At 32.9% G+C, this 15,592-nt stretch overlaps 1 protein-coding gene across 1 annotated transcript in view; it reads right to left on the minus strand.

Moving 5' to 3' along the window:
- RhoGEF2 (Rho guanine nucleotide exchange factor 2) overlaps window positions 1-15,592 on the minus strand; it is a 191,327-nt gene that overhangs the window by 110,450 nt on the left and 65,285 nt on the right. Inside the window, exons 16-20 of the mRNA XM_089711831.1 lie at window positions 13,421-13,529; window positions 12,734-12,845; window positions 12,368-12,493; window positions 10,406-10,465; window positions 10,077-10,148 (exon numbers count right to left, since the gene is read on the minus strand). Coding sequence (XP_089567957.1) covers window positions 10,077-10,148; window positions 10,406-10,465; window positions 12,368-12,493; window positions 12,734-12,845; window positions 13,421-13,529 — 479 coding nt within the window. The remainder of the gene's footprint in view (window positions 1-10,076; window positions 10,149-10,405; window positions 10,466-12,367; window positions 12,494-12,733; window positions 12,846-13,420; window positions 13,530-15,592) is intronic.

The following is a 15,592-nucleotide window of genomic DNA, read 5'->3' on the forward strand; positions in this document are numbered from 1 at the left end:
CCTTTCGCGAATATAATATTGGTAGGAAATACGATTGCTCTCATATAAATTCTTCGAGTATTATTAGTCTTGAAAATGAAAATGAAAAATATATTTATTTCATACACACAATTTTCAATGACAGAAAAAGTCTTGTTAAAAATTTAGGGCCGATATTTCAATGCTTGGATAAAACTTATCCGTCCAATAAAGTATTACACGATAATATTAAAATGTCACGTAAACTGTCAAATACGGGCAATTAAAAAACGTTTTTAAAATGGTAGTTTTTTTTACATTTAGACTACAGGCCCGTGTTGAAAAAATTATGGGTCATTTGACCCACCAGGTGACCTATCTAGAACGATATAAGAGCATAAAATAAAAAGATTCAGCACTATGACGTCACTTGTAAGCTGTCCACCTGAGTGCAGATGAGAATTCGAAGGTTCAGGTAGAGATTTTCTCCCCTTGTCTCCAAGATTTTTGTACGGCGTTGCGGAATAATTGATTAAAAGTAGTATAGACATAGTATGACACAGATGCCGTACAAAATCAAATGACCAAATTTACCCCGGCAACTGTCGAAAAATAAAAATAAATTCCGACTTTGTGGACCACCATTTTTGTACGGCATCTGTGTCATACTATTTCTATACTGCTTTTAAGCCATTATTCCGCAACGCCGTACAAAAATCATGGAGACAAGGGGAGAAAATCTCTACCTGAACTTTCGAATTCTCATCTGCACTCAGGTGGACAGCTTACGAGTGACGTCATAGTGCTGAATCTTATTATTTTATGCTCTTATATATATATTTTTTTATTTATTTATTTATTTATCAATAACAAATACATTTTACATAATTGAACATGCCAAAAACCACAAAGATTTGTCCGGCATGCAAAGCAATCTATCCACGACAAATACGATGCACAGCGCGCTCGTGTGCTCACGACAAGTTAAAGACAATAATTATACCACATTATACAATATACAGGTTGTTTACAAAATGCAATTTTAATTTAGATTTAACATTATTATTATTTATGCTTTTTTTTAGGTTCAAATCAAGATTATTTAATAATTGAGGAACCAAATAACGAGTTGTTCTTTTACCATAAATGTTAATTATTTTTGGAATGATTAAGCGTTGGTTAGTTTGTTGACGGGTAATGATTACGTTATCACGTTTTTTCTGCAGGTCAAAATTAAAGAATTGTTCTTTTAATATTGTGTAATGGAACAAAGATTCTACCGGCAAAACTTTACAATGGTGAAAGAGATTTTCATTACTACTTTTACATAATTTTTTTATCTTAGGAGATACTATTTGTTTTAATATTCTTAGTTGTAGTGATTCAATGTTCTTCAAATAGCTTTTAAAGGTTCGGGCGTAGCTACTAATACCGTAGCTTATAACATTATTAACTAGGGCGTTATATAGCATTAGCAAAATTTTAAAAGGCATTTTATTTTTAATAATTTTTATATTAGCTAGAATAGCTCGGAGTCGATCACAAACAGAGTTGATATGTGGCTGCCAGTTAAACTTTCTGTCAATTATAAGTCCCAGATACGTATGACTACTTACAGTTTCGATTTTTGGACAGTTACAATTGCGCACATTATGTTGATGCAAACAATAATGATTATGAGCTATTATCACATTGTTCGCATCGAACAATGTTTTATTGTACGGAGAGTGAATATGTACTAATTTGGTTTTATCTGCATTAAGAACAAGTCCATTATCGTGGCACCATTTATTTATACGGTCAAAATCCTGTTGTAGATTAACAAGAGCATTTTCAACATTATGATTTGCAACTAGCAAACAAGTATCATCCGCATATTGGTAGGAAGTGCAGTGCTTAAGAATGTTATTCATGTCATTTACGTAAGTGATAAAGTGGAGGGGACCGATCACCGATCCTTGGGCTGTTCCTTCAGTAACAGGTAACACACGACTCACAGAATCGTCGATTTTTACGTAGAAAGATCGATCATTGACGTAATTTTCGCACCATTTTAACATTGGACCCCTGATCCCAGAGGCCTCTAACTTTGCTATAAGACACTTATGATTTAAGGTGTCAAAAGCCCTAGAAAAGTCTATGAAAAGAGCTAAAACATGTTTTTTGTTATCCAGGTGTATGTTCACGGTGTCCGAAAAATCTGATAGCAGAGAAGTGGTGCTTTTACGTGGTTGAAAACCATATTGATTATTACAGATTACGTTATTTTTAGAATAGAACAGATGTATTTGATCACTTATAAATTTCTCAATGATTTTATCTATAGACGACAAAAGGGATATTGGTCGATAGTTGGTTACGTCGGCTTGTTTTCCTTTTTTGTATATAGGACGAACGCAGCTTTGCTTCAACTCATTCGGATATATTCCTGACAGAAAACTAGTGTTGATAAGATGTGAAATGGCAGCTGCTATTTTACTTGAGATACTTTTAACGTCTATTACTCTAATGTCTCTAAAATAATATCATTCTAGATAGGTCAGGTGGTGGGTCAAATGACCCATAATTTTTTCAACATGGGCCTGTAGTCTAATTATTCGACGAATAAGTTTTAACCAAGGATTGAAAAATCAGCCCTTTAGACCTTTTCTCTCTTACAGCGTCCATCTCTTTGACGTCATACACATAGCGAAATGGTTGATAAAACTACAATACACCACGGCACGGGCCGTGGGCGGCGGTATCGCATCCTGCTTGATATAGCTGTACATTGACACCCTCAATGTATATAAATAAACCATAGCAATTGTTATTATTGGTTACAGTTTGCTAATTATTTACGGGGATTGATTCTTAATATCCTGATATCAGTAAAGTTGATTTTCCGTGAAGTAAATAACTATGACAATGCTTTAAAAGTATAGCTACATGTTTTTAGGTGTATCTTACGTAAATATTGATTATCTGACATTTTAGAGAAGTTGCTTTTAAACCTTATAACGAAACGAAATTTAGTATTTTGGTAGACACATACATTAACATAGACATTATTATATTTGGCACTAAACAACGTATACAGTTAAAATTTAATAAACGAGACAGAACAAAAACATAAAATGATGCCAAAATGATCCCACAACATTAGCATATTGTGTTGAAAATAAAGAGTTAGAAACACACAAAATAACATCACAAAAAACGTACTATCAACACCAAAAGTAAACCGCACACAGACCGAAATACTATCAAACTATTTAACCGTCTGTTCTCAAAATTTTACGAAAATTTCGCACCTCAATTCGTAATAGTTGCAAAAAGATTTCATTATACAGCTATTCTCACTATATTTTTATTAACCGCGCTATGTTTGCATGCACGATTCATAACACACTAAGTGGGTGCATAAGGAAATAATATTCTCGATATTATATGCACTTATATGGTATCTATATGGCCGGGGGTGGCTCCGAGCTCTCGAAGAGAACCCTTTCTTTCGAGCTACACTATCTTTTGAGGATAATACAATGCGCGGTTTGAGACGTTTTTAGCAAAGGGGCTTGAAATCTTTCTTTTTTTTCGCTTGTATAAACTCAAACGTGAAATATCTCGAATGACAAACTTTAGTTTAATTTTCAGATGAATTTCCTGAAAATTTCTGTTTTGTATAAAGTTGAAAGTAGGTACAATTTATTCAGTTATCAGCTACAAGTGAAAAAACATAGTAATCTACTACTATTCTAATATACAGATAGACAAATTCAATTAATTATTTTTATAGGTGTTTTCAGGCGGTGTTTTTTGCCTTCAAAACACTCCTTCCTCATAAACCTGCGCCAAAAATATCCAATAAAACATGGTCGACGCGATTTATATCAAAGTACGCGGGTAAATATTTATCAACAAACTGGACATCTTCGCTGCGCAAAAACAACATCGTGCCTATACTACATAAAAATCAATTTGTTTTGAATATAATGTCGTTCAAACAGACGTCAGGCGAGTGACGCAGGAACCCGATCAAAGCGAAGTCTTCGGAGTGGCCATTAGATGAGCGAACAACACAAACAACAAATTGTATAAACTTGTTAACGATCTATTTTCGACATTCTATTCTCCGCTGTGTTGCATTATCTATTTAAGTGTTCGGAGTGGAATTCGTAATTCGCACGTCAATCACCCCAGAAACACATATTCGAAACGGAACGTAAATGTGTGATAAATAACACTGAATAGCTGAGGTTAATATTAGGTGGCCTATGTAGCAGAATAATTTTACTTCAAATTACATTAGGACATAAAGCTTTATTGCTATTTTTATGAATTACAATTTCCATATAAATATATCTTTTCCAAAAATTTGAAAACTTGTTAATCATGACTGCTCTTGTAACATCGCCGCCTGTGAATTTAACAATTTTCTAAACGATGTGTTGTTGAATTACCTATAATATGTAGAGCCTGGTAATTACTTATGATATAATGGTTAATGTGGTATTATATATACAACGAAATAATGAAAGAAATAACGCATATCAAGACACTCCCGCTTCCGCAAAGCGTTTTAACCCGCTCATTCCATCGCCTCGTCTTACCCCCGCGCCCTTGACACGACCGCACCCGTCGACTAACATCATTAAACTAATAGAAAGCGCGGCACAGCACCGGTTTATAACGTTGTTTATGGGGGTAGTTGTAAAAAAGCGTTGGTAAATTTGTGTAACAACTATTAATTGCTCGTTTCATTGCTTGTTTTGGTGGTAAACTTATATTTTCACATTTTATATATGTCAAATTTAACCATAACTGTTACATGCTTGTAAAGATTTATGCTTATATATCGTTAAAATTCTATCATAATCGAGAAAGACACAGGCTATAATTCAATTGCTTTGGAGAAGTCGTGTGATACAAGAAATTTGTGTAGGTTATAGTTACAATAATTACAGTATAACAAGCTCACGAATAAATGGAAACATTTCACTTATTCACAGAAAAAGCATATTATTTTATTTAAAATTGAAAGAGATAAACGTCTGCAAAGATACATGAACCCTGAACTATAATCCTCATAAATGACATGTCAACCATGAGCCAAGCCGCTTGTATGTCACTGCTTCATAACAATAGAAACCCTATAAATATCTGTTTATTTACTCCGTTTGATTGGAGCAATTGTATTATAATATAATACAATATATTTTACTGCTCTTTGTTTATTCTATGGACATTATATTGTTTTCATTGCTGCCAATATGAAATGTTCTAGAAATAGTTATTTCGTATGATTTAAAATCGTTCATTGTAACCGTTGGATTAAATAATATTATAGATAAACTTAAGTTAAACTTATTAATCACGAAAAGACGTTTCAAACCTACATCTTCTCGAAACTCGTGAAATTAAAACTAAAATCCATTACGAATAAACAAAGAATAGACGAGCCACAAAATTCCACATCACTTATTCATTAGAACTAGTGTCTATACAAACTGAACTAAAAATAAAACATGTTCTGCCTTCCGGGCGTCAATGCCTCGGTCGCTAGTCACAGACTGCGTGAGTAATGCGCTAATTATAATCAGCTTTACCCTCTGTGTGTTCCTACTCTGTGGCAAGTTCAAGCGCTGTGCTTTTTAACTTCACCTGTATGTTTGTATGTAATTGAATGCTTTACACTCGATTTTGACCCACTTTCAACGGACAGATTTAATTCAAATTTTGTACACTTATCAAGGACCGGTGACAATACAATAATATCATGAGTTTATCATATTATCGTGAAGAATAAAAAATAAATGGAGTTAAAAGAACATTTTTACTGTGTTGTTGAATCTATCAAAAACGTACGTGATTTTACGATTTTTTTAATTATATTTATGATTATAATCACTTACTTTAGGTACCTCACACTGCACTTCTGCATTATCTCAGTTATCTAAAATTATAACAATTGGTGCCCTCTTTCTTTGCTCGTAATAATCTTTTCCATCCTATCCAAAACTTAAAAACGAATATCGTATCACTCGAGGAGGTCATAAATAAGCTGGCGCTTGTAATTTCGGCGCCCGCTCGTCTCCGAGCCGGCGAATACAGCATTGATCTCTTACGGGATAACTTATAAGCCAATTTGTGTAGTAATTTCTTGTGGACGCCCTTTGAATATTAGAGAGTAACTGTAGGCGAATACTAATTTTAAATATTGAGTGTGAATATTGTATTACCTCAGAAATAGATGTTGAAATAAAACTTATACTTTTTTAATTATACAAAAAAACCAATACACAAAATGCATCCGGCATATTGAATTTTTGATATTGACTTCGCATTTTTGGTTATAAATGTTTTAAAGAAAATGTGACATCGTTCAAATTCAAGTTTTCTAAAACACCTACCTACATTAAAAACATTACCTATATGTATATAAAAGTTAGTTTTTCACAATTGTATTTTTCATTGCATAATTAATGACAACAATAATTAATTTGTTTTCATTTCCCGCGTCTACCTGTGATTAGTCAGAGGTTGTTTATTTGAAAATAAAAGATTTACCCTGTGACTAATACCCAGCTATCACAAAATAAACCTTATCACAATGACATATGGTTTATTTTTCTTTAAAACATCACCCATCGATTGGACAGTCGCGTAGATTCCTAGTTAATGATAAAACAGACCCTTTTGCACTTAATGCAATTTATCGATAGAGTTTTATAACACTTTTCTATATTATTTACTGATTTGTTGTTACAAATATGAATTGTATTGAGAACAATGAAAAATATCATTGTAAAGTTATTTTAACGCTAGCCGCCCGCCCTGGGTACGCCTGAATTTTACGAATATTTATGTATGTACATGTACATATCTTTACATACATAAATATTCGTCGGACGTATATGTATCATGATCTTTGAGATATATCTCAAATATCATGTTACATATACGTCCGTATGTAACAGTATCTTTAAATCGTTCAAAACCTGGTAGAAATGGGTACAATAGTTCCATACATTTATCTCTACATAGATGCAGACAAAACAATTTAAGTTTGTGCATACGACACCCTTTCTTTACATTTTAGCAAATATTACGAAAATAATAACTGTTTATTCCTACCAAGTAAATAATCATTGATTATAACCAATTATTTGGATTACTTCAATAAGATCTTAGCGATCAAAATACTTAAAGACATTAACCTATACATCAACACCAATTAAATCACATTTTCAAAAAATCCAACTCCAACCTTTGCACCCAACACTACACTACACATCCACGTCACATGATAAACAATAAACAATAACAAATAAACAATAAACAAATAACAAATCCGTGCACGTCCGTACGACGCGCGCTCGACGCGACTACTATGTCACTGAAAGTTTCAGCGGAGCTTGTAAGCGCTTCATTCATTATTTACGAACAAAACTTTACGTTTCAGTTTTACGTAATATATAGTAGCTTTTTTCTGTTTAAGTTACATTTATATTTATGTAACAGAAAAAAGCAAGAATGAAAAATTATTGTGTATTAAGAGTGATCACATATTTTAAAGAGAATTAAATTTTGTCTTCATTTTTTGGCATGTTGTACCATACGCAAAATGATATTGCATATCAAATTTTATATTAGGAAAATATCTGTTATTTTAGTCTGAAATATGCAAATAAACGCTACATCTTTTTCGAGATCGAGACGTCTTTTATTTGTTAAAACTTGTACAAGACATCTTTTCTCGAGTACAATCCGAGTTGTTCTGAATAATAAAAACTAATAAAAATATTAAAAGAGATCTTATTGCTTGTAATTTGTTATAGTTTAACAATCGATAATATTCTTAATAATGTATTTATTAATACAAACTTACCTAATCATCGGGTGCAAATGAAGTAATATCAGAGCTTAGTATAACCTCATTTGCAACCGTGAAATTAATAGACTTATCTAAAGCTAAAACTGATTAGTTTCTTCTTCAGACTATAATAATATAAACAAATTAAAACGGGAACATTTAACGGATAAAGTAAAATAATTTCAAAAACCAATATCCATGATTGAAAAATTAAATTTGCATGATATTACTGGGAAAATGACTAAAAATGTTAACCGATTGAATACGTGATTTATTATCTGTATTACACCATGCTATAACTGTAAATCCCGGCTTTTTCTCATTGTTATAGTGTCACGTACAGTGTCACGCGGCATTAATAAGCAAATTTATTTCGATTGCTTTTTCAATTGACTTCTACGTTGATTTCAAAATATTTGAAACACTATTTTTAGTTGATTTTACGCGATACCTATTGCATATTTTTATAGGAGAAATTAAACAACTTTTAACGGATTTTAAGCGCGATTTATTCATTACATTTTTTACGCCAATGAGCGTGGTCACGAGCAGATCTTATATTTTTATAAAAGCCTTTAATTCCTTGAAACAGTGTTGTTCTAATATACCTAGATTTTAAGCTACCAATTAAAATTTTAAATTTTTTTTTTAAATTTTACACCAAGAATGTCGGAAGTAATGTGAAACATCTTATTACAATATCATGACATGACTGACAAAAATTCTAAGCATATTTGGCTCAAAAGCTTCTTAGTCTTACATAAGCTCGCGTAGCTTCGGTAAAATAAAAATACTATGATATTATGCTATCACATACCATACTCTTATACGTATACGTCGTAAAATTCGATCCAATCGTTCTTATAAATTGTGTAACTTAACGTGATTTGTTAATATATCTATCCTATTAATACTAAGGAAATTTTGAAATCATAAACTTAACAATTATCGAGCCCCATTAATTTTTTAGTCCTTCGCCAATACAATTTGTTTCACCAATGCTGAACAAGATCTCTTTCGACCTATTTCTATGCAGTAAATTTCATTTTATTCGCTGTCTAACATTTGTACATTCTCTATTCCTACATCTTCCTGTGATGCCTTTGTAATTTTGTTCTTTTTTTTCTGCTTTGTTCATTCATGTTTGTACAATGAAGTATTATAAATAAATAAAAATAAATAAATCTTCAATATCTACCCAAATTTCCATCATACCCACACTTTAATTTATTTTCCTTCAACAAACATTCCCACCCTTTCCTATACAACCTTTTTCTTCTTCTATGCCTATCTTTCTTTTGCAACCAATTCCACGTTCAAAGCAAGTCACAAAGCCCATATTCCAATCTTGTAACAAACCGCGGACGAGCCGTCACTGCGCGGCGGAACAATTAAAAATCTATTTATACCGACGAGTGACCGGTGTACGGTGACCCTTATGGGTACCTATACAACAAACTCTCTTAAATTTTGTTGGTTAGCAAATAGTGATTTCACAACTCGTTATTTCTATATCTTCATAGTATCACATTTATTTTAACAGTGTAACGCATTTCAAATAGATAATTCCTTCCTCATGAAATAACACGTTTATAATTAAGTAGTAAGTAGTATTTAAAATATAAAACAATGCAACAAAGGTCAAGATATTCTGGTCGCTCAGACACACACCATATGGATGTTTTAAAAGCGTATGTCATACATAATCACGTTAAATGTCAAAAGCGTATATACATACATATTTTCAAATATAATAGTTGGAATATTAAAACAACTCCGATAAAACATAAACAGCCGTACAAATAATAACTTGCTTATTCAAAACTTATGCAATGAAAGTAAATAATTAAAGTATATAACACTAACTTATACTATACAAATTACACCGGATTATCTCGATACATTCGAAAAAAATATAAAGCAACAAAGAGCAAAGAACTGAATTATACCATCTCTAAAATACCCATGGAAAAAATAATACGAATCAACCGCCAAGAAATCAAAAACCATTCCATTTTTCACATACATCCTCAAAAAAATAGAGATAAAAGAAGAAGGGTTGCACTGGGGGAGTGCCGGCAGAAGAGAAACTTGATTATTAACGTTCAGCATGTTTGATATTTTGGAATGGTATCCGTCTTACGCTTTTTCGATCAGGTCACGTGTCCTGACGCGAGTTTAAGATTTTATACCCATTACAGAAAAAGTGCTCAACGCCGCTAAAGAAGTTTTCACTTCAAAAACACGGAAAAATATCACTAACCTTGATTTGGTGTCGGCGTGAGAGTCTGGTCCCAGTTAGGTTCGTCTTCTATTTTGCGGAAACTCCTTTCCACTGTTTCAAAAAATAATATTATAAGTAAAAATATTACTGAACTGACCAATAATCCTAACTATTATTATAGATTCGAAAGTAACTCTGTCTGTTTGTCTCTTCTTCACGCCTCAACAACTGAACCGATTTAGATTAAATTTGGTAGAGAGATAACTTGAAACCTGACCTTTTTTGACTTATGAGTCAATTTTCCATTATGACAGTTCACTTACTTATTGAAACGTAATTAATATAATTAATATCAGAAAAATACATACTGTTAAGAAAATGCGCAGTGCCCGATGACTTCCTCGACTTCTTGTCACCGGAGTCTTGCCCTAAACAGTTAATACTTTTTAAATACATATTTCGCTGTTATTAAAAGCAAAACAAATATGAAAGAACCGAAAGTTATAATTTAATCGATTGATCGAATGATTGATTGATCGATTGCTCGATCGATTGATCGATTGATTGACCGATCGATTGATTATCGATTGATTGATTATCGATTGATTGTTTATCGATTGATTGTTTATCGATTGATTGATTATCGATTGATTGATTATCGATTGATTGATTGATCGATTGATTGATTGATTGGTTATCGATTGATTGATTGATTGATCGATTATCGATTGATTGATTATCGATTGATTGATTGATCGATTATCGATTGATTGATTATCGATTGATTGATTGATTATCGATTGATCGATTATTGATTGATTGATCGATTATCGATTATCGATTGATTGATTGATTGGTGATCGATTGATTGATTGATTGATCGATTATCGATTGATTGATTATCGATTATCGATTGATTGATCGATTATCGATTGATTGATCGATTATCGATTGATTGGTTATCGATTGATTGATTGATTATCGATTGATCGATTATCGATTGATTGATTGATCGATTATCGATTGATTGATTGATCGATTATCGATTGATTGATTGATTGGTTATCGATTGATTGATTGATTGATCGATTATCGATTGATCGATTATCGATTGATTGATAATCGATTGATCGATTATCGATTGATCGATTGATTGATTATCGATTGATCGATTGATTATCGATTGGTCGATTGATCGATTATTGATTGATCGATTGATTGATTATCGATTGATCGATTATCGATTGATTGATTGATTGATTATCGATTGATCGATTATCGATTGATTGATTATCGATTGATCGATTATCGATTGATTATCGATTGATCGATTATCGATTGATTGATTATCGATTGATTGATTATCGATTGATTGATTATCGATTGATCGATTGATTATCGATTGATCGATCGATTGATTATCGATTGATCGATCGATTGATTATCGATTGATCGATCGATTGATTATCGATTGATCGATCGATTGATTATCGATTGATCGATTGATTGATTGATTGATTATCGATTGATCGATTGCTAATCGATTGGTCGATTGATTGATTATCGATTGACCGATTGATTGATTATCGATTGATCGATTATCGATTGATCGATTATCGATTGATTGATTATCGATTGACCGATTGATTGATTATCGATTATCGATTGATCGATTATCGATTGATTGATTATCGATTGATCGATTGATTGATTATCGATTGATCGATTATCGATTCTTTGATCGATTATCGATTGATCGATTATCGATTGATCGATTATCGATTGATTGATTGATCGATTATCGATTGATTGATTGATCGATTATCGATTGATTGATTGATTGGTTATCGATTGATTGATTGATTGATCGATTATCGATTGATCGATTATCGATTGATTGATTATCGATTGATTGATTGATCGATTATCGATTGATTGATTGATTGATCGATTATCGATTGTTTGATTGATTGGTTATCGATTGATTGATTGATTGATCGATTATCGATTGATTGATTATCGATTGATCGATTATCGATTGATTGATTGATCGATTATCGATTGATTGATTGATTGGTTATCGATTGATTGATTATCGATTGATTGATTGATCGATTATCGATTGATCGATTATCGATTGATTGATTGATCGATTATCGATTGATCGATTATCGATTGATCGATTGATTGATTATCGATTGATTGAATGATTGGTTATCGATTGATTGATTGATTGATTATCGATTGATTGATCGATTGATCGATCATACATCGGATTGATTGATTGATCGATTCATCGATTGATCGATGACTCATTGAAGGACACTAACCTGGCGTGTTGTTATGGTGTATCCGCTCCATGAACCGCGAGATGCGGTTCGGTGCGTGTTCCCCGTCCAAGCAGCAACCCTCCTCGACGGCACGAGCGCAGCCGCGGTGCACGCGTAGCTTGCAATCTATTGCAATATAAATATATCTTAGGTTGTGAAATTTGTTGTTTTTTTTTATAATGTTATATTGGGGTAAATTGTGTCTGTTTTAGTGAATTTTCAGTGTCTGTTTGTTTTGGCAGCGTATTTTTCAATATGTCTCGTTGTATATGTTGTGTGTATTTTTATTTCATGTTCTTCTGCGTTTGTCGGTCTGTCTGTATGTGTGTATGTGTGTATGTGTGTATGTGTGTATGTCCCACTGACCGGTGCACACGTAGGCCTGCGGCGCGAGGCCGGCGAGCGGCAACTCGCAGTGGTGGCAGTGCGCGAGCGACGTGATCGCCTGCAGCTGCAGGTGGTGCCCGCGGACCACGTACTGGACACACAAATAACAATTCATAATATACATAAAACATTTTATAGCACATACATTATATAATAAGATAGCTTAAAACTAGGTATGTAACGATTGCTGATGGGGTCACGGACGAATTCTACCTATACCCGTGGCCCCGTCGTTGATGCGGCTTGACGGAATACAGTGGGGTTTTGGTCGGTAGGAATCCGACATAATCCCCGGCCCTTTCCCCGGAGGCTGTACGTATGTATGCAAGATTTCCCCACTTAAAAAAAAAAGGGATGTAACGATACCGATATCGATATCGGTATCGGTATCACCGATTATAAAACAACCGATATTGAAATCAAACAATTCAAAAAGCGCACCGCATGGACGAGGCGGGAGGACACTTTGTTTTCTGAATAAATATCTACTAAATGCTTTTTTTAAAATCAATCCAGTTTTCTTTTTCTTATTTGCAATAAAGTGAAAATAATTACATTAGGAATTTACAGAAATATTGACGTAACTACAATGTTAAAAAAAGAATGGCAGTTAAGTAAATTATACATGTATTTCTTATAAAATACATTAGAAATAGAAAAGCTTACCGGCTGCGGATGCTGCTTGGCGAGCTGCTTGACGCGCTGCTTGTACAATTTATCCCTTTGTAAGAAGGACGCGCGAGACCCGCCCACCGCCGCCGCTACCGACGCCGGTCTACATATCGAAAATGGTTTATTTTAACCCTCTCGTTTGTTAAGATGGAATAAAATATGTCATATGTGATAGAGAAAATTTTTAGCTTTCTGATGCTGAAAGAAATTTTGAAATCGGTGCGGTAGTTTCTGTGTGAAGACGTTACAAAGTTTAAGTTTTCTCTTTAAACTAAAATTTCGATCAGTTTAGATAATATTTTAAAATGCTATAAAAAGATAATGCTTGAAAAAAGTTAAATGCTTTATAGATAAAACTAAAACTTAATTAACGTGATTATAGGAAAAATAAACTCAATTTTAGAAAATATGGGTAAGTAAATGTATATTTCTAAGATATGAAAAACACTTTAAACATAAGTATTTTTGTTTAATTTTATACATAAAAATGTTCTCATGCGTTTCACAAGCACAAAACAGTGATAAATAATAATATGTAAATATTATTTAATCCGACGCACATTGCGCACTGATATTTAATTGTTCATCTGAATCTTACCTAAAACATATCATAAAATTTTTTTTAAACAATTATTTCCAAGAAAAGCATTTATTTGGTTTAAGCTCCTCATTGTCGAGCTTTAAAATTTAATAATAATATGAATACAAATCTACATTTTATTTGTCCCTAGTTCCACAAAAAGGACATTACTCAAGAAGCATATTATCAAAACTTTACACTTGGGAAATTCAAGGGAAATTCCCTTGAACAAAACAAGTGTTTCCATTAATTCAAGAATATAATTAAACTTTTACTCATCCAATGTGCTATGAATTAAGGAAATTCTATAAATAAACCTTTTTGAACACGCTTATACAGGGTGTCAGACTGTTGGTATACTAAGCTCAAAGGAGGTTATAGTTTTGCCTACGCTGAGTACGTAAAAATTACTTAAAAAATTCCAGACGCATTTTTTTTTCCAAATAGATGAATTCTTAAAACTCTATGTGTACACCCCTAAGAAGCAGCCCGCCCATTTTTGCCACTAGCACGTGAGCTATCGTTTAAGATTATGTTTTCATAGACAAAAAGCTCACATTAGAGAAGCGGTATATGACGGCTGCGCGAAGCTAGAGAAGAAAACATGGATTTTCAGGAAAAATTTATCAAAAATTTTTTGATGTAAAAAATTACAACAAAAGTTGTTTATGTATTTTTTACGTGATCAGTGTATGCAAAACTACACGTCCCTTCGCGCTTAGTATACCAATGGTGGGACACCCTGTATAAACTTCACCTGTATATTTATATGTAACCAACTATTTTAGACTTGATTTTGACCAACTTTAAACGGACAGGTTTGATTCAAACTTTGTACACTTATCAAGGTCCGGTGACATTACAATAATATCATAATATTAAAGCGTTATTTTTTAGTTTTTAACTAAAATTATTACTTACTCTTAACAAGCTATACGTACGTAAAACAATGCACACAGAGCTTACTTTTACACATCTATATAATAAAAATTAATCGCCAAATGTTTAGCTAAGCGCAAAATTCAAAAACGGCTCGACCAATACGGCACAAATTTTGTAAACGATTTGTTAAGGCAAACGGAAAGTTCTTATGGAGAGAAAACACGAAAAAGGGGCAATAAGGCAACGTCTACCGGGGCAATTAGTTTTAGATATAAACTAGCTGTGCCCCGCGGTTTCACCCGCATTGCTGTTGGTATTAGGGTGATGATATATAGCCTATAGCCTTTTTCGATAAATGGACTATCTAACACCGAAAGAATTTTTCAAATCGGACCAGTAGTTCCTGAGATTAGCACGTTCAAACAAACAAACAAAGCTCTTCAGCTTTATAATATTATTTATTAGTATAGATATAGATAACCTAGCCTACTTTTAACATTTGTACAAAGTCCCATACTTGCTATGTTTCATCTTTTTATTTTTTGGCGACTGCCACCATCGCCTCCTGACTTCTCTCGCCTCCGTGTCACTAATCTCCACTACATTCACCATTTTTATCACTACTTTTATTCACTAACTACAATCATCACTCAGTAAGTCACTATTTTACACTCGAACATTAGATATTTGTTTGTTTACACTCG

Source organism: Colias philodice, chromosome 27, assembly GCF_061535455.1.
Source record: "Colias philodice isolate Cphi_HAF_F1 chromosome 27, ilColPhil1 Martin Lab GWU primary, whole genome shotgun sequence".
NCBI classification, from domain to species: domain Eukaryota; kingdom Metazoa; phylum Arthropoda; class Insecta; order Lepidoptera; family Pieridae; genus Colias; species Colias philodice.